Source organism: Narcine bancroftii, chromosome 1, assembly GCF_036971445.1.
Source record: "Narcine bancroftii isolate sNarBan1 chromosome 1, sNarBan1.hap1, whole genome shotgun sequence".
Classification (NCBI taxonomy): Eukaryota; Metazoa; Chordata; class Chondrichthyes; order Torpediniformes; family Narcinidae; genus Narcine; species Narcine bancroftii.
The window spans coordinates 387,616,647-387,635,403 of record NC_091469.1 but is presented as its reverse complement, the minus strand read 5'-3'; the positions used below and the strand labels follow the sequence as shown (position 1 = coordinate 387,635,403).

The window sequence follows — 18,757 nt, the reverse complement described above, 5'->3', positions numbered from 1 at the left end:
AAAAAAAGACAACAAATATATACTAAAATCCCCAGTATCCAGGACCTATGAGGAGTGGTAGATGCTGACTAAGTGAATTTGCCGATTGCTTGAGATTGCATGGATTGGTGAACTGACCAATTTTAAACTTTCTAATTTTTTAACCTGTTTATTTTCTGTGATTACTTTGCAGGTTGCTCGAGGCTGCCTGTGCTTGATTTGTGGATAATGGGGACTTTATTGTATAAGATAGATAATCAATATTTACAGAACTTCTGTGCAACAAAATGACTTTCAATAATGCAGACAGTCCATGATAGTGTACCAACGGGAGGTTCAAGAGTCTGAGAGGTGTTGGAAACTGTTCTTGAACCTAGAGTTGCTGGTTTTCAGACTTTTGTACCTTCTACCCAAAGATAGCAGTGAAAAGAGATTGTGACCAGGGTGGTGGGCACCTTTATGAATTTGACTGCTTTCTTGAGGCTGTACCTCATATAGATGTCTGCAATGGATGGGAGGTCAAAGCCTATGATGGATCTGGATATCATTACCATTCTCTGCAGCCTCGTGTGATTCTTGGCTTTTTCACTGTTCCTACAATTATCACTAATTCTCAATCTATTAGAAATAAACCTCCTGTGTTTGGGGAGTGATATAGGTTTCAGATCTCTCATTTAATACTTTTCTGTGTTATATAGGACTCTAGAAAATAAATGGAATGGCCAGAAAATGGGATTGGTGGAGTCAGCTTGGGATCAGGAAAGAACAAGCAGATGGGAAAGTGGAAACAAGGGAATGTGGTGTGGTTGAGATTGTGGAAAAATTTTGAAAAGTAAATGGGATTGTGGGTGATACCTGCGTGTGGATAATGAGTTGGTCATCAGCCAGAAAGCAGAGATTAGAAATAAATAGTCCATTTTGGGTTATGGGGCCTTGTGACCAGTGGTGGAGGTGTCACAGGGACTGGCAGTTCACAGTCTACATTGGTGATTTGTGTGAGATACCAAGTTTAACATATACAAGTGTGCTGGTGTTACAAGGCTAGGTGAGTGTCAGCAGAAGGAAAATTGCATGAAAGGGGAATGTGAATGGGTGAGGATGTGGGAGATGAAACAGAATGTGGAGAAGTATGAGGTTATCCACTCCAAGGGGTAAAGGAGAAAAGATGAGTTGTTCTCTGGGGATAAATATTCTGAGGGACCTGGGTATCCATAGAACATTACAGCACAGAAACAGCCCACTTTGTCCCTTCTAGTCTGTGCCAAACCATTTTTCTGCCTCGTCCCACTGACCTGCACCCAGTCCACCAAAATGGTCCCATCCATATACCTGTCCAAATTCTCCTTTATTGTTAAAATTGAGCCCACCTTCACCACTTCAGTTGGCAGCTCATTTCAGTGGTGTTCTCTCTTATATTCCCCCTAAACTTTCCCCTTTCACTCTTAACCCATGTCCTCCTGTTTTTAAACACACCTACCGTCAGTGGAAAAAGCCTACCTATATTTACTCAGTCTATTCTCATAATTTTAAATACCTCCATCAAATCTCCCCTCATTCTTCTGGGCTCCAGGAGTAATAATAATAACCTGTTTAACCTTTCTGTGTAACTCAGTTCCTGAAGTCCAGCTAACATCTTAGTTAATCGTTCTCTGAGCTCTTTCTATCTTATTAATATCTTTCCTGGGTTGGAGGTCAATCGGGTGCAATTGGGCAGCAATGGCTCATGGGCCAAAATGGCCCGTTACCCTGCTGTAAAATTTAAATTTGGGCAACACAGTTGGCTGAGCTGTTAGCGCAACACTTTTACAATGCCAATGATCTGGACTTGGATTCAAATTCTGCTCTGTCTGTAAGGAGTTTGTATGTTCTGCCTGCGTCCACGTGGGTTTCCCCAGGGTTCCGGTTTCCTCCCACCATTCAAAACATACTGGGAGTGTAGGTTAATTGGGTGTAAATTAGGCGGCATGGACTCGTGGACCGAAGTATCCTGTATGTCTATTTTTTTTTTAATTGTTAGGTCAGCAAATTGCACACAATACTGCAAATTTAGCCTCATCAATGATTTATACAGCTTTACCATAACATCCTAAATCCTATATTTAATACTTTGATATACGAAGGTGAACATGCTGAATGCTCACCTTCCAATCCTATGCACTTGTGACACCACTTGCATCTGTATTCCCAGATCCCTCTGTTCTACTACACTCCTCAGTGCCCTAGCATTTACCATGCCATCTATAAATCTGCCGACGATACCACAGTAGTGGGTTGTATAAAGGAGGGAGATTGAAAACTTGGCTGAATGGTGCACCAACAACAACCTTGCACTCAATGTCACCAAAACCAAGGAGCTGAATGTTGACTTTAGGAAGGGAAAGCCACAGGTCGACAATCCAGGGATCATTTGAGGATCAGAGGTGGAGAGGGTGGGCACATTTAGGTTCTTGGGAGTCACTATCTCAGATATCCTGGATGAAACACACCAATGGCATCGTGAAGAAAGCATGTCAGAGCCTCTACGTTCTCAGGAGTTAGCAGAGGTTTGGAATAACACCAGAAATCCTGATCAGGATTGAATTTGACAAGATATGCGGCCCATTTATGGACTACCATCATGATTTGAATACATAGGTGGGGGTGGTGTTCTGGGAGTTTCCTGTCCAATGTCTGGGAGCTGAGACTCGATTCTTTAAATATTATTCACTGGTGACTGTATTTAGTGGGAGGGGTAGGATTAGAGGGGAGGGGGTCTTCTTTTTCTGTTTTTCTTTATAAGTAGACGAGACAAATCCAATGAGATAACCAACAATGAATATGCTGCAGTATTAGAGTATGAAGTTTTCATAAGGGAATTTTTTTTATTCAAGTATTATGTACAAGTCAATGAATAAGTCCACTTATGATTCATATTCTGTACTGCATTATATAAAAATTATGTAACTAATATGTGGACATGTAATATTTCTACCAAATCAACAAAAATAGTTTACAAAGAAAGACAGTAAGCACCGCCTCCTCTTTAATCTGCTTAGGTTCCATGACCTCACTGCTTAATATACCTGTAGAAACCCTGAGGATTTTCCTTCCCATTGTCTGCCAAAGCAACCTCATTTCTTCTTTTAGCCTTCCTGATTTCTTTCTTGAGGTTTTTCTTGCATTTTATGCTCCTCAAAGTACCTCATTTGCTCCATGTTCCCTATACCTGCTATACACCTCGTTCTTCTTCCAAACCAGATCCCCATATCCCTCGAAAACCAAGGTTCCCTATGTCTGTTAACTTTGCATTTAATTCTGACAGGAGCATACAAACTCTGTACGCTCAAAATTTCACCTTTGAAGGTTCCCCACTTACCTCACAAATTCTTTCCCGAAACGAGGTAACCCCAATCTACGCATTTTAGACCCTTTCTCATTTGCTCAAAATTGTTTTTTCTCCAATTTAGAATCTCAACCCGAGGACCAGATCTGTCCTTCACCATAATTAACGAAACTAAAGACATTATGATCACTGTACCCAAATGTTCCCCTACACAGACTTCTGTCACCTGCCCTGTCTCGTTCTCTCATAGGAGATCCAGTATTGCACTCTAGTTGGTAACTATATATTGATTTAGAAAACTTTCCTGAACACATTGGACAAACTAAAGGCCATCCAGCCCTTTCACAGTATGGAAGTCTGTCTATCTCTCTGCAGATTTGCTTCTCCAATTCTCATTTACTATTGGATGGTCTATAATAGAATCCCATGAGTGTGGTCATACATTTCCCATTCCTCAAGTCCACCCATATAGCCTCAGTTGATGGGCTGTCTGATCAGTCCTGCCTGAGCACAGCTGTGATATTTTCCCTGTCATTGAGCATCCAATCCTGCCCCTCCTGCAACCAACTTTTATTAATGGCCACAATGTCATAATTCCACATGGCAATCCATGCTCTAAGATCGTCTGCTTTTTCTATAATACTCCTTGCATTGAAATAGATGTACCGGAGATATTTCCACCACGTATAACCCAACTTCTACTTCTAAAGGTGCATGCAATTTTCACATAATCTTTTCCCTCCTCCACTCCTCTATTTGCTCTAAACAAATCACTGAGAGCTGACCTTCAGTTTCAGCAAGCAAGTAATCAGGGAGGCAGTGTTTTGAGCTGTGATGCAAGAGGCTTTGAGACAAGATAGAGATGTCTCACTGGGATTACAAAGGGCTCTGGTGAGACGGCAGCTTGAATATTGTATCCCAGTCCAGTCACACAACCTCTTGTCTCTTTTAAAACTATATTTTTTATTGAGTTTAACATATAAACTTACATACAAAATTTTAAGAGAAACATAACAAGTCATCTCATATACATACAAAAAAAGGAACTACATTAGATAGTTTCTTAATCCACATGAGAAACAAGTTATTGAATTAATTTATAATTATCATGTTGCCAAATTAATTCAAATGAAAATTGACAGAAAAGAAAAAAAAAACCTAAGAAAAACTAAATCTAATCTACCCCTTCCCTCTAATCAAGGTTACCTTTGTAAAAGGGAAATTGTGGATTGGACAGAGAAATCTCTGGAACATTCAATATTCTTAAATCTTCCAATCATGGTAGTATTCTATGAATGGGCCCCACATATTTACAATTTGAAACTTTCTATCTTTAATGTTGTATCTAATTTTCTCCAAGCTTAAATAGGACATTACATCATGTAACCACCGTATATGGGTAGGTGAAGAGTGGTCTTTCCATTTCAATAAAATTGTTCGTCTATCAATATGGTAAAGACCCAAACTTTCTCCTGAGTTGCAGACAGAGGTATATCTGGTTCACTTGAAAAATCAAACAAAGCAAATAATGGACATGGTTCTATTTTGATCTTAAAAATCATTAATAAAGTTTGAAATATGATTTTCCAATGTTACAAGTCCAAAGGACCCCAAAACCCAGCAGCAATAGACATTCACCAAGACAAGTGGCTTTCAAAACAAGTTATTTTTAATCAACTTCAAACATGAAAATAGAATAAAACTTTAACTTAACTCTATTCTTATACTATATACTAACCCAAATTCTAAGCGCACGTGTATGTAATGTGTGTGTAAATTCAAGAAAAGTTCTTTGGTTCACAGTTCAATCTCACTTCTCCTTCCAAGTTCTCCGGTTGCAGGCAATCACCATACTATGCACAGAATTTAACATGTATAAAGTTCACCAGGCTTGGTGCTTGAAAGGTAAATGTTTACCACTCAGAAAGGTTCTTGTAGGGTTTGCAGAGAGATATTTGTTGCTCCAGGATTTCCACAACTGAGGTACCACCACTAGTCACCTCAGGGTCTCGCTGATGAAACTTGCCCCATCAGGGTCTTCCAGATGGTAACCTCTTTCTTCAAACTACCACAGAGTTCCATTCCTTCCTCTATTTCAAGAGAAACATCAGACAGATAGCACTTCCAGCCATCTACTGCTCTGGTAAAAGTTGGTTTCATCAGTTTCAAACAGTTTTCCCTGGATTGGCCTTTTCAGTTACTTGTCAGTGTCACACATACTGATTGCCTGACTGAGCTGTAAACTCAACACTCTCTCTTTTCCAACTGAAACTCCAAAGAGAGTATGTGACTCATGTCTTGCAAACCACCCACATTCCTGAGCAAACCAACTTCTTCTCAAATTGTTTTCTTAGGTAAACAATCCAGAATTGACCTTTCTGTGAGCACTTTGCAGAAAGGGTACTGATAGACAGCATGACTCCAGCAAGACAATGGTCAAGCATTTTATGTGGTCAGTTCAATTAACACCTACTTGTGAAAGGTGCTACATTCTCCAGAAATCCTGCAATGTGAATTCTTCAAGCTTTCAAATAAGATCTGTTTTAAAATGTGTGAATGTGACCTACTAAATCTTATAAATTCTCCCCAAATATTAATATTGTTACACCAAAATGCATCCAAATTTGGGCACTCCCAAAACATATAAAGTTTACTTCTCACATAGTGGATCAATATCTGCAAAGAAACAATGAGATACTTTCTAAGTTTGTTGGTCACAGAAGCTGAGGAAGGACAGACCTGCAGCAGAGAGTGCGTGGAGAGATTGTTCCCCACATTGATAGCACTAGTTTCAGGGATGAGGAGACATTGAATAGGCCAGGCCCATGCTCTCTTGAGTTGAGTAGAATGAGGGGAGATGATTAAAGGCATTGATGGTTTGGGCGACCTGAGGCTTTATCCCAGGGCTGAAATGGCCAACACGAGGGGATATCATTTTATGGTTCTTAAGGAAATAATTACAGGGAGGGAGGGAGAAAGGAAGAGCCACATTTTTTGCACAGAGACTGATGAGTAGACAGAATACGCAACTGGTAGAGGTAATGGATGCAGGTATAATAGAATCTTTGAAGACTATTAGATAGGTGCATGGAATTGAGGGAAATGAAGGGTGATGCAGTTGGGAGATTCTAGGGAGCTGTTAGCATAGGTTATGAGGTTAGCACAACACTGTGGGCCAAAGGACCTGTACTGTGTTGTCGATTTCTATGTTCTAAATTTTCTGGTCACTTTTGTGCACAAGAAGTGAGAAGTAATCAGATCAATGTTTGTAGGCAGGAGTGCATAATTAAAATCAACTACAGGAATACTTTCTAAAAGCAAATAAGATCACGCAGATATTAAAATAAATTACTAAGTCCTGAACACAAATTAAAACTGGCGGAGTGAACAAGCAACTCTTTTAGTGAATGGAAAATATTTTTTGGAGTTTGATAAAGAAATTGAAAGAAAATGCAAGTTTTTCCTCATTAAACCATTCAAATAATCAAAGCTGTCATTATTTCCAGATCATCTTGAATCCAAATCCCTGGCCAGAACAAAATTGAGAAGTTCACAACTGTTAAACTATCTTAAGTGGTTCCAGAGGACAATGCTATCAATCATCCATGATTAAAGTCTCAACAAGGATGGAACCTTGTTGTGCAGAATACCCAGAGTAATTTATCATCTGCCATCTGAATCTCAGGCATTGGGGGGGGGGGGGCGGGGGGTTGGTTCTGATAAGGCAGAATTCAATTTCTAGCCAGAACTAGCTCCATGTTGCGTGAAGAATATCCAGCTTTATCCAACTACAGTCGGTATATCAAAGGGTGTGTAAAATGTCGGAAATATGCTACACACCCTTATTTCCATTACTCACAAGATCATTAATAGGCAGTCAGCCTCTCTTAGTTCATCTGAAAATGAATGTCCAAACCACACCCATCTCATTATAGCATTCAATTTTTTCAAGATTTATTCCAGGCACTTTACTTCCTCTGGACCATCTCACTGTTAATCCCACATTATTTGTCTCTGTGTGTGAAGTAAAGACATACAGCAGAGAAACAGACCCTTCAGCCTTCCAAAAGCATGACCATCATCAAGTATAATCCCAAATACCTGCACTTGGGCCACAGCCTGATTCAAGTGCCTGTCCAGATGTTTCTCAAATGTTGAGACCTGCTGCCTCCACCAGTGCGTTCCAGATTGAAAGCACCCTCTCAGTAAAAAAATCCTTCCTCAGATTCCCCTTTGAACCTTTTACTCTTGACCTTAAACATATCCCCTCAGGTCATAGACACATCTGCCATAGAGAAAATCTTATTATCTATCTCATCTTGGTCTTTCATAACTCTGTACTATTCTTTTAGTTTTCCCCTACGCCTCCTCTGGTCCAAAGAATAGAAATCCAGTTGTATTTCCTATTATCTACTCCAGTTTTACTTTTGTGAGGGAGTGTTTCAAAATTGAGGAGTACCTTTGTGAGTTACAATCCTGAGGTATTTATATTCTCATTTTGTTTCACGAAACAGTCAAGCTAAGCTTCAGAAATTATCTTAAAGTAGCAGACAGAAATGGAAGTGGGCATTTCACGGTATTGATTTTGGAGAAGCACTGAAACGGGTCATTGGAAAGATTAAAACAAAGGCAAGAGTTGACCATTTAAGCCCTCCAATCGATAAGAGATGAATCTCCATTTGAATAATGTAATCCTGTCTTCTCCCCAAACCGCTGAATCACTGTTCCCTCTAAGCTGGGCGCATGTGTGCACACCAGCATACAAAGGAAATTAATGTGCACACAAGAGGTTAGTTACCTAAAATAATGAGGTAATTACTAATTATACTTATTAAAACTAATCTCTTAGCTAACTGTTTGTCAACTATTTAGTTGGTTTTTCAAACACCAAATTTGCACATCATTAATTTACATTACCTCACCTTTCCTGTTCCAGTTTGTAAAGCAGCAGCACGGTTGCAGCCATGTTGGGTGGACAGTGTTCATATTGCAAAGTTTACAAAGATCTGTTTTCAAGTTTGTTTAAATTTGATTGGCTTTGGGCGTAGCCATGTGAAGGACCTAGACGGATGTGAAATGGTTGAGCTCTCCATGAAGAGTGCTAAATAGACGTTTAAAACTTGAAAAATCAAGATTTTCTTCATCAAAAATGGATAAAGCTAGCACAAAGAAGTTAAGGCAACCAAGGACAAAGACTGAGGAAGCTCCCCTTCAACTGGGAACTTCGGGTGAAAGTCCGAAAGGGAGTGGTGCAAAAATTGCAATGGAACCGGCATAAGCCAGGTAAAACTGGGTAGTCAAGAGCAGAGCATCATCCAGGAGAAAATGGAGAATTTGGGATAACCAATTCATGTATTGAAATGGTGATAAGAGATATGATGGAAAAAATTAACGTTAAAAGAGATCATTGAAGATCTGATGAAGATCTGATGGAGAGAATGGGCCAAGCAAAAGTTGAATTCACAAAAATGCATGAAAAAAAAGAGGTTTTGGGGAAAAAAAAAGCCAAAGAACGGGAGTCGGATAAACAAGGATTGCTCGACAAAATTGATCATATGGAGAACTTCAGACGACAAAACAGTGTCTGAATTATCAGACTAAAGGAAGGAATCGAGGGAAGAGACCAGGTGAACATTTTTCAAAAATGGGAGAAAACAAGTTTGGAGAAAAACTTCCTATCAAGAGAGCTCACCGAACACGGACCCAGGAGAGCTGGTGATCAGAGACTAAGGCCAGTTCTGGGGAAGCTTTTAAGCTACTGAGAATGGGAGATAATTCTGGGAGCAGCATATGGCTACTCTCAACAAAATAATGGCCCATCCAAATTTGATCATGAAAAGGTATTATTTTTTCAAGACTTTAGCCAGACCTTAATAAAAGAAAAAAAATATGAAGATGTGAACATACAATTGCATACTAAAAACTTGAAATATTCAATGATATACCACATGACTTTGAGGGTCAAAGTAGCAGAAGGGAACCAGCAATTTTTCAAGACCAAGAACAAGATGGAAGATTTTCTATGAAGTTTGTAAAACAGATTGAGGTTGGCAAAGGAAAAGATGATGAAAATATTTATAATGGAACCAAGTAAAAGCAGTAAAAGTTGTTTTTTTTTAATTTATGCTAAATCGTTCTTTTTTTTGTTTATAAGTGTATAGAAATGTTCACGGAGAGCTCAGTAAAAGGAAAAAAATCTGGGAAAAATTATAGCAGGGTGGAGAATCTGGAGAATGGTGCCTGGAAAGGAGTAGCAAAACAAGATGGCACTAAAGGGAAGGGTTCTTCTTCATCGAGCGATTCCTTGGGCTTTTTCTCAGGCTTTCGAGACTCTATGTACATGTCACCGTTGGGACAGGGACATTGTGCGTTTTTCTTAAAGGGGAAGTATCATTTTATTATTTAAAGAGTCAAAGATATTTTATTGTTATAAAATACTGTTTTAAAAAAGAATATGGTAGAATATTGAAATTTATTAGTTTTAATGTTAATGGAATTAATGGGTAGGTGAAGAGAAAACAGGTTTTGGCATACCTAAAAAAATTAAAAGCAGATATAGCCTTTTTACAAGAAACACATTTTGGAACATGCAAAATTAAATAGGATGGGTGGGACAAGTAATATCGTCTTCGTTTGAATCAAAAGCAAGAGGTGCAGCAATTTTAATTAATGAAAAAATATACTGCTAATAATAGAAGAGACATTAGCTGATCAAACTGGAAGATTTGTAAAATTTATGCACAATCATGGACGTATATGAATATTTATGCCCAAAACTATGACGATTAAGTCTTTATGAAAGGTAGCTTTTTAAAAACCGCAAGGGGAAGACAAAATATAATGATTGGAGGATATTTCAGTTTTTGTTTAAATTCAATATTGGACAAATCAGCGAGAACAGTACCAAGGGTGAAAGTTGCAAAAATTACATCATCATTTATGAAGGATTTAAATTTAATTGAGATATGGAGGTGGTTCAAACCCTTAGAAAGAACTACTTGTTCTACTCAAGGGTACATGATTCACATACAAGGATTGACCTATTTTTAATTTCCATTCCGTTTCAAAGTAGAGTATTTGGCAAGACCTTTATCAAACCACTAGCCATTAACACTAACTATTATGATAATTGAAAAGCAAGAAAGTATGTATAGATGGCGTCTTAATACTACATTACTAAAGGAGGATTTTTGTGAATTTATTAAGAGACAGATAGAAATATTTTGTGAAAACAATCTTCCTTCTACTGACAATAGTTTTTTAACATGGAACACACTTAAAACTTAACAGAGGTGACAAATTATTTCTTATACTAAAAATCTTAAGAGAATATGTGACAGAATTTGAAGGTTTAGAGAAAGATATAACAAAAATGGAAAAGGAATATAAAATATAAGGAACACAAGCATAGAATATTAGAGAATAAAAAGTTACAATATAATACAGTACAAACTTTTAGAATGAAAAAAATATTAAAAGCTAAACAAAAATATTATGAACTCGGAGAACGGGCACACAAAGTGTTATCTTGGCAGGTTAAAGCAGAGGAAACATCCAGAATGATAAATGCAATAGAAATGGAAACTGATACTATAACATATAATCCAAGAGAAATAAATAATGCTTAGGCAATACTATATGAAACTATATGAATCAAAATCAGTAGGAAATGAAAATGAAATGGAAGAATTTTTAAACAAATGTTGAACTTGCTAAATTAGAAGAGGTATACTTTGAAGAAGTCAAATGACCCTGCGGCTACATACTACTACAAGAAATTGATAAACATCACATACAAAGTAGCATTACAGGTTTTAAGTGATGTCTTTGAAGAACTGGCTGCACTGTGCAAGATTCTGCTAAAGTGTGGTCTGACACCCATTGATTAACTTAATTTTGCATGAGGCAAAATTAACAAGATAAAGCAGAATCTGGCAGACAATATTTCATGGAGTGACAAAGTTAGAGCTTTGCTAAGCCAACAACGTGAAGAAAACGTCACAGTAGATACAAGTTCACTGTTGATTTTTATAAATCATTTTTGTGTTCATTTAGAAGAAAGGTTTCCTGAAGACGAATTACAAGAATGGTCAGCTTTTGATTTCTCCACAATTGCAGATTGTGACTTCACATTTGGCAATAAACAAGTTAATGCCTTATGTCTAAAATATCACGATTTTCTTGATGAAAATACATAATAGTTAGTTTAATGATTTCAAATTTTTCATGCAAGAAAAAATTAAATCGAAACTGATTTCAAACTTTGCTCAAATGGTTACATTTGTACTTCAAAATAAACAGTTTAGCAAACTTGCAAAGTTCATGCACATTGGGGGAACCTTTTGTACATCAAGTGTGGACTGTGAGTGGTTTTAGCCAAATTAATTAACTCAAAAACAAGTCGAGGAACCGTTTAGGTGAATGTTATTTGGATATACTATGAGAATCAAAAGTTACCAATTAGGTGGAAATTGTATTAGTCTAGATATGGGTAAGTACCAAGGGCAGAAAAGAGAAAAAAAATAACTGAGTGACTCAAAAATGCATGTTATATAGTTGTTATTCTGTGCAGTTTTATGTTAAATATTTTGTAAACCTACATAAACTCTGCTAAGTGTGAATATTTTCACATTAAGCATCTGGATATTTTGTCAACCAGCTTTGAAATTGAATGAGTTTTGATTTAACGATTTCTAGCAACTTTAATAATAATAATGATCTGTGAATTGATGGGTGTTATTGTTATTAATTTATTTTGAAAGTGAATCACATTAAAAAGAAACACTCACTGATGTTTTATTTAACAAAACAAAATGAACAAAGTACCATAGTTCAAAGTATAGAATGAAATCTTAAATACTGTACGTTACTTTGTAGAGTGCAATCATACTTGTATTATATTAAAACATGTCAATAGTTTTATTAGCCATGAGAGATAGGCTATACCAAAATTACCTTGAAACAATTTCAAGTTTATATTTGCACAAGCATTCAGTGTCCACATACCTTTGTCACAGGAAAAAAGTTGCATAACATTAGATTTCTGTTCACACTAACTAATAAAAATTAAGAATAAAAGAAGATATTTCTTGAAGGCGGGGAGTTTCAAATTTCCCATCTCATAATCCCATGATAATTTATCAATAGAGACTCTGGGTGGCTTACCTTCCAGAGGAATTTCCTGATGCTTTTGTTTTAAGTTTTGAAAAAATTTCTGAGGTAAATGGAATGGGTAATGTCTGGAAGAGATATTTGGCTCATGGCAACACATTCATTTTTGTACACTTGACCTGCCAACAGGAGTTATTGGAAGAATCATCCATTTACCAAGTCTTCCCAATTCTCTGAAGCAAAGGAAGATAGTTCAACTTATACAAATTCTGTAAGCTACTATCTATCTTTATTCCTAAATACTTTATACCATTTAGCAGCCATTCAAGTTGTGAATTTCTCTGAATTTGAATCCCTCCCATAAATGTCATAATTTTATGATTTTATAACCAGAAACTATCCCATAATCCTCCGGATAAGATTGCAGTTTTTATAATGAGGTTGCTGGCTCCATCAGATATATCAGAACGGAGTCAGCAAATAAATTAATTTTTTGTTCTTCCTGATTGATCCTGAATCCTTTTACGTCTGGACTTGTTGGATTGACTCTGCTAACGGCTCTGTGAGGAAAAAGAGAGCTGGAGACAATGATCAGCTCCGTCTACTGGATCTGAATAATGGGAATGCTGATTAAATTTGCCTGTAGTAATCACTTTGGCTTTAGAATCAGAATATAGAACTTTAATCCAATTTATAAATGTTTACTCTAACCCAAATTTTTCAACACCTTAAATAGAAAATCCCAATCCAGTCTTTTGAAGGCTTTTTCCACATCAAGGGCCACAGCAACACTCAGCCAGATGAATTATGCAGAGCAACCGTCTCTTTTGCACAAAGCCTGTTTGGTCCGCATTAATTACTTTGCCAATCTATTTGCCAAGGATTTGACAATAATCTTAAAGTCCAAATTTGCCTTTTTGGGCAAAAATATAGCTGCATGAGGTGGGAGAGAGGATGTTAATTACTAACAATTATGCTTGGGACTAAAGGGCTTTTGTTAGCGCTAACACAGGAACCGCAATGGAAAATTCACCAATGTTTTAATAACATAACATTTCTTATTTATCTCTAAACTTAACCCAACTATGTGCAAATATAAAATGTAAATGTATGTTTATGTGATAATTCAAAGTGCCACTCTGAAAAGTCAGTCATTAAAAGTTCAGGATCATTTTAGTCTTGCTTGAAGGTCTTAAATTCTTAGTTCAGAAATAATTACATCTTCAGGCCTCTTTTACTCACAATTAGGTTTTCAACACGAAGAATCTGCCCTCTTCTCAAAGACAGCGAAAGTGGCTATTTTCTTCCATGATGAAGTCACAAACCAGACAAGGGTTAAATGAAGTGGCCAAACACAAAACCGACACAGTAGAAATCTGTCCTCTTTTCCAAAGAGACAGAAAAATAGCCTTCATTAACTTAAAAGCCACCGATTCTATGTTCCCCTTCTTCTAGGAGGAACACACAACAAAAAGCATCCACTCCTGTGACCGCAGGAGATGCTCCTCTTGTACCCACACTTCCTCCCTCACCACCATTTAGGGCCCCAAACAACTCTTCAGAGTGAAGCAACATTTCACTTTTGAATCTGCAGGGGCCATCAACTGCATCCAGTGCTCCCGTCGTGATCTCCTCTACATCAAAGAGACTTGGGACAGACTGAGAGACAGCTGTGTCCACTGCAATAGGTTAGATCTCCCAGTAGCCACCCATTTTAATTCCCCATCCAATTGCCTTGCTGACATGTCTGTAAGTGGTCTCATGACTGAAACCACGTGCAAATGGAGGAACAGCACCTCATCTTTTGTCTGGGCACCCTCCAACTGGATGGCATTAATATCAACTTTTCTGGTTTCCGTTAACCACACCCCCTTTCTTCTTCCCCCTGTCACCTTTCCCCCAGCTGTCTCTTTCTCTCTCTTCCCTTTTTCCTCTGTCTCCTTTCACAGAGCCAAAATTAATGTTCACCTTTCATCCTATCCTATCCAATTGACACTTCTGTTGGTCTGGACTCCTACCCTGGCCAACATTTCTGTGATTTTACTACAATCGCAGCATCTGCAGACCTTCATGTTTTGCAACCTCTGCTCACTGCTACTTTCTGGAAAATCAGCACCTCTGGGTTCAAGTATTCTCAAGAATCTGACTGCTTTGTTTTCAATCAGATTCTTGAGCCTCCCTTTGTTAAACAAACCATAGACTATCTGCATTTTGACAAGTCTCTTTTTTTGCACCTAGATTACTATATTATTTTATTTATTTTTGACTCTTAATTTAATTATGGTAGTTTACTATTATCGATTTTCTTTTCAAGTATCTGTTCGACTGAGGCAAGTATGGCTATAAATTCATTATTTTTAATTATTATTATTCCAGTTTAATTCTACTATTGAAGGAAGTGAATCAGGTTAAGATTCTTAAAATAACAAACTTTATTTCCAAAATTTGGGTGATTTATAGAAAACACAGGGGCCAATGTCAAAAATAAAACTTCAGCCATCTTCACCTGTCTCCCAACTTCACCCCTCCAACTCCTGGCTCCATCTTTCTGCCTTCCTTCACCTCTCCTCAGACCACATATTATCTACTGGCCCTTACCTTACTCTTTCCGCTCTTCTCTTTATACTGGCCATCTACCCTCTGTACATTCAGAATTGAAGTTGGCCTGAAGCATCGACAACTCTTTCCCCAACCACCCTGCTGAGTTCCTCCAGCAGTTTGCTTTTTTGCTTCAGATTCCAGCATCTGCAGTGCATTGTGTCTTTGTGGAAGACCATCAATAAAGTATTTTGGATTTCTTTAAACATTAGTAATTATTTCTAATTCTTTGAATTGATAATCAACACAGTGAAGGTCTGTTTTCTTTTAAAATGACCATTTATTCTTACAGAATTCTAATACAGTAGATTATTTCATGTATTTTAAATCTGTATTAGATATTCTGTCCCTTTGCACCTGCTTTGCAAGTGCTTACCAATACCACATAACCTTTTTTAACATTTTCATCATTTGTATGCTAAACCAACAATTTCTCTTTACATTCTGAAACAGTGAATTGTTTCATTAGCTTTTGATTGAATCCAGCAATCTTTTTCCCTTTTCAAAATAACACAAATTATTGCCAGATTTTTACAAACTACATGCCATATACCCAATCAAATCCACCAAACAATTTAATTAGTAGTGAAGGAAGAGAGAAAAAAAAAATCAAACATTGAAGCCAAGAATCAGGCATGTAAAAAAGCAAGCACGCAGAATGACTAGCATTCAAAATTGAATAATGTCCACAACCACCAAAACCTCCCCTACCGAGATATCTTTCACCTACTTTGTAAGGCACAGGGGTGATGCATTTACCTTCAGTGTTAAATATTAACTAGAGTCTCATCTCACTTTGACAGGTGAAGTCAAAGCATCTTGAAGATTTGCTGTGTAAAATTCTGGATAATACTTCTATTCAAAATGCCAGATTTGGTTTCTGTCTTGTGAATTGCAAAGTTTCATTTCAACATCCATCCGTCCTTCGGCTGTACGATAAGTATTAATGCATTTGTTAGACTTGGGGTGGAAGATTGTTCCATCCTGCAAATAAATAGCACAGCTTTATCCACCACACATGCAAGAAGTAACAAAAATTAACATCATCTCTAAAGAATGAAGAGACAGTTCAAATATTTTTCTTCACACATCAGCTTATTGGAATATGGAATCTTCTATTACTAAAAGCATTAATAAAGAGATAGGAAATGAAAAGGAAGAATATAAATGTGTGGAGTGACAGTGGAAAGTGGCAATAAAGTGGAAGCCACTTCAGCTTTTATTGACAAGTAGAAATGGAACCCATTCAGCACTACAATTTCTGATTCCATACACAAAATAACTTCAGAAAATTTTCAGAAACGAATTTTTAAATTAAAATTTCACCAAGTGGGTCAAAAGACCAAACTCCATAGTCCATCAAAAAACTCAATTTTTAGAAATCAGTTTGACCTGAAAATACAATTTTGCTTTGCAGTGCTCTCGTGACAAATTAATCAGCTTTGGGAATCACCAGCAAACAAAAAGATTAAACTATTTAGGCAGAATATTTTACTATTGGTGACATTTGTTGTGGGATACAAAACATGAGGATCTATCCATTTTTCACTCTTAAGTTTCAATTTATCCCAGTTCAAATTCAGCAGAAAGTCAAACTGTTTTATTTTATTCATTAATGCTGAGACAAATGAATCTCAACTTCTTGTAAAAGCAAGGACAAGTAAATAAAAATGCTGTCAGTCCAATAAGGTATTTTGACTCACTTGATCAATAACAAATATTTTATCTAACTCTGAGGTCTTGAAACACACCATACCTTTTCAGACTAAGGATATCAAATGCTCTTGCAAGTAACCTCTGTATGCAATAGGGGACTTTACTGTGTTACAGAGTTCTGTATATTGGCCTATGTGTTGTGTGGTTTTATGTTAAAAAGTGACAGTTTGCCTTAGAGAGCCAAGGTGTAGGTGGACTGCTGAGAGAGTGGGAGACGGACTGAGCATGTGCAGAAAATGATCTAAAAATGTCTGGACTTGGATGATAAACCACCACTGGGGAGGTGCTGTGGAGTGGCAGGAGGCCCAGAGCATGAGTCAGGAGGACAGTTTAGAATGTTGGGATTTCAAATAGGATGAAAATTCCGAAGGGAGCCAGAAGGATCCAGACCAAGCCAGTTGTTCCTCTCTCTGCAAGCAACACAAGAAGACGACTTCGAATTTTGTGCTCTCTCTCTCTCTCTCTCTCTCTCTCACAAAGATCTTTTGGCTTCAGTTTACCAAGCAAACTGAATTTTGTTTATGATCTTTGCTTCAGTTGAGATCGAAGTTTTGTGAGTCTTGTATGTTTTGTGTTTGTTTTGCGTCTAAGTTTTTCTGTGGGCTGGTTGGAAATATAACTTAGACTTTAGGCTGGAGAATTTATTAGTTTTTTTACACTTATAGGAATTTGCATAGTAACCAGTGGGCATTGTTATAAAAGGGGGGATTTTGAATTAAAGTTTGAAGGTGATTTTTTTTGTTAATAAAGTAATTGTTCGTCTTTACCCCTGTGTGATATGCCTTCTTTGTGGTTGCTGGTTTGATCTTGTAACACCTGCTTTCAAATATTGTTCCAAATCCCCATCACCATTCTTAAATATGAAGTCTGGTCACTTAAGAGAAAAATGTAGGATAAATTTTTTAACAAAAGTAGGAATGAGAATTTGAATTTCGGCTACCAAATTGCCCCACGAATGTTTGAAATTATTATTATTTCTCAGCTCCTTTTTCGGTCAATTCTAATTATTAGGGAATGGTGCAAAATAGAGGATATAGATTCATAGTGATGAAGTTGAATAATGGAAATGATTTGTGGGATGAAAATACAGCCTTCCCCCAGGTCACAACCATCTGAAAGACACCAACGATTGAGCTCATACACTACTATTAAATTAAAAAGTCCAACATACAGGAACAGTGGGACAAGTTTCATTTCTCTCTTCTCAGTAATTATGCTTTTGATGCCATTCATTAAAATATTATGGAGATATGGCGTCCATATCAAGTGACATGTGTGTATTTTCCAACTTAGGGCCAAAATTGTCTAACGGTGTCTGTAAGAATGGATCCTCTTTGTTATCTGGAAACATTCTATTTCCAACTTTTAGCTTCCAAAATGAGAACTAAATTTTCCCATTTCAAGAATAGCATGAAGTAAAATTATTTTGCTGTACCTCAGGCATATTAATAATACTGTGCATCTAGTTTTATGGCTGATAGTTTCCAGTTTGGATTTAGAAAGCTGGAAAGGAGACATGGAAGGAGATAAAGCTTAAGACTTCAAAGCAGTGAAAGGATTTCACTCTCTCCATATTTTAAATTTTTAAACATTTTCATGATACACCACAGTAGAAATCCTTCCAGCCCATGAAACTTGTGCTACTAATTACACCCAATTAACCTACCAAACCCGTACGTTTTGGAGGATGGAGGAAACCACAGCATCCGGAGAAAACTCACACAAGCACAGGGAGAATGTAAAACTCATTACCGACAATGCTGGATTCATAATGTTGTGCCCACCGCTACGCTAACCATGTGCACGTAGAAAGGCTATAAATAGACCAAAATCACAACTATGTTCTCTCTATACACTTAATTTTTCTAGACTCCAGAACAATATTCTTCCATCAAACTTTTCTTACAAAAGTCTAGACTTACAAAAGTCTAGACTTACAAAAGTCTTGACTTACAAAAGTCTTGACTTACAAAAGTCTTGACTTACAAAAGTCTTGACTTACAAAAGTCTTGACTTACAAAAGTCTTGACT

At 37.1% G+C, this 18,757-nt stretch overlaps 1 protein-coding gene across 6 annotated transcripts in view; it reads right to left on the bottom strand.

Moving 5' to 3' along the window:
• Positions 1 to 15,270: 15,270 nt before the first annotated feature.
• Positions 15,271 to 18,757, bottom strand: part of poc1bl (POC1 centriolar protein homolog B (Chlamydomonas), like) — a 41,639-nt gene continuing 38,152 nt past the window's right edge. For all 6 annotated transcript variants that reach the window (XM_069913629.1, XM_069913631.1, XM_069913630.1 and 3 more), the window contains one exon: positions 15,271 to 15,994. In XM_069913629.1, the coding sequence (XP_069769730.1) occupies positions 15,866 to 15,994 (129 nt within the window). In that variant the 3' untranslated portion in view covers positions 15,271 to 15,865. The remainder of the gene's footprint in view (positions 15,995 to 18,757) is intronic.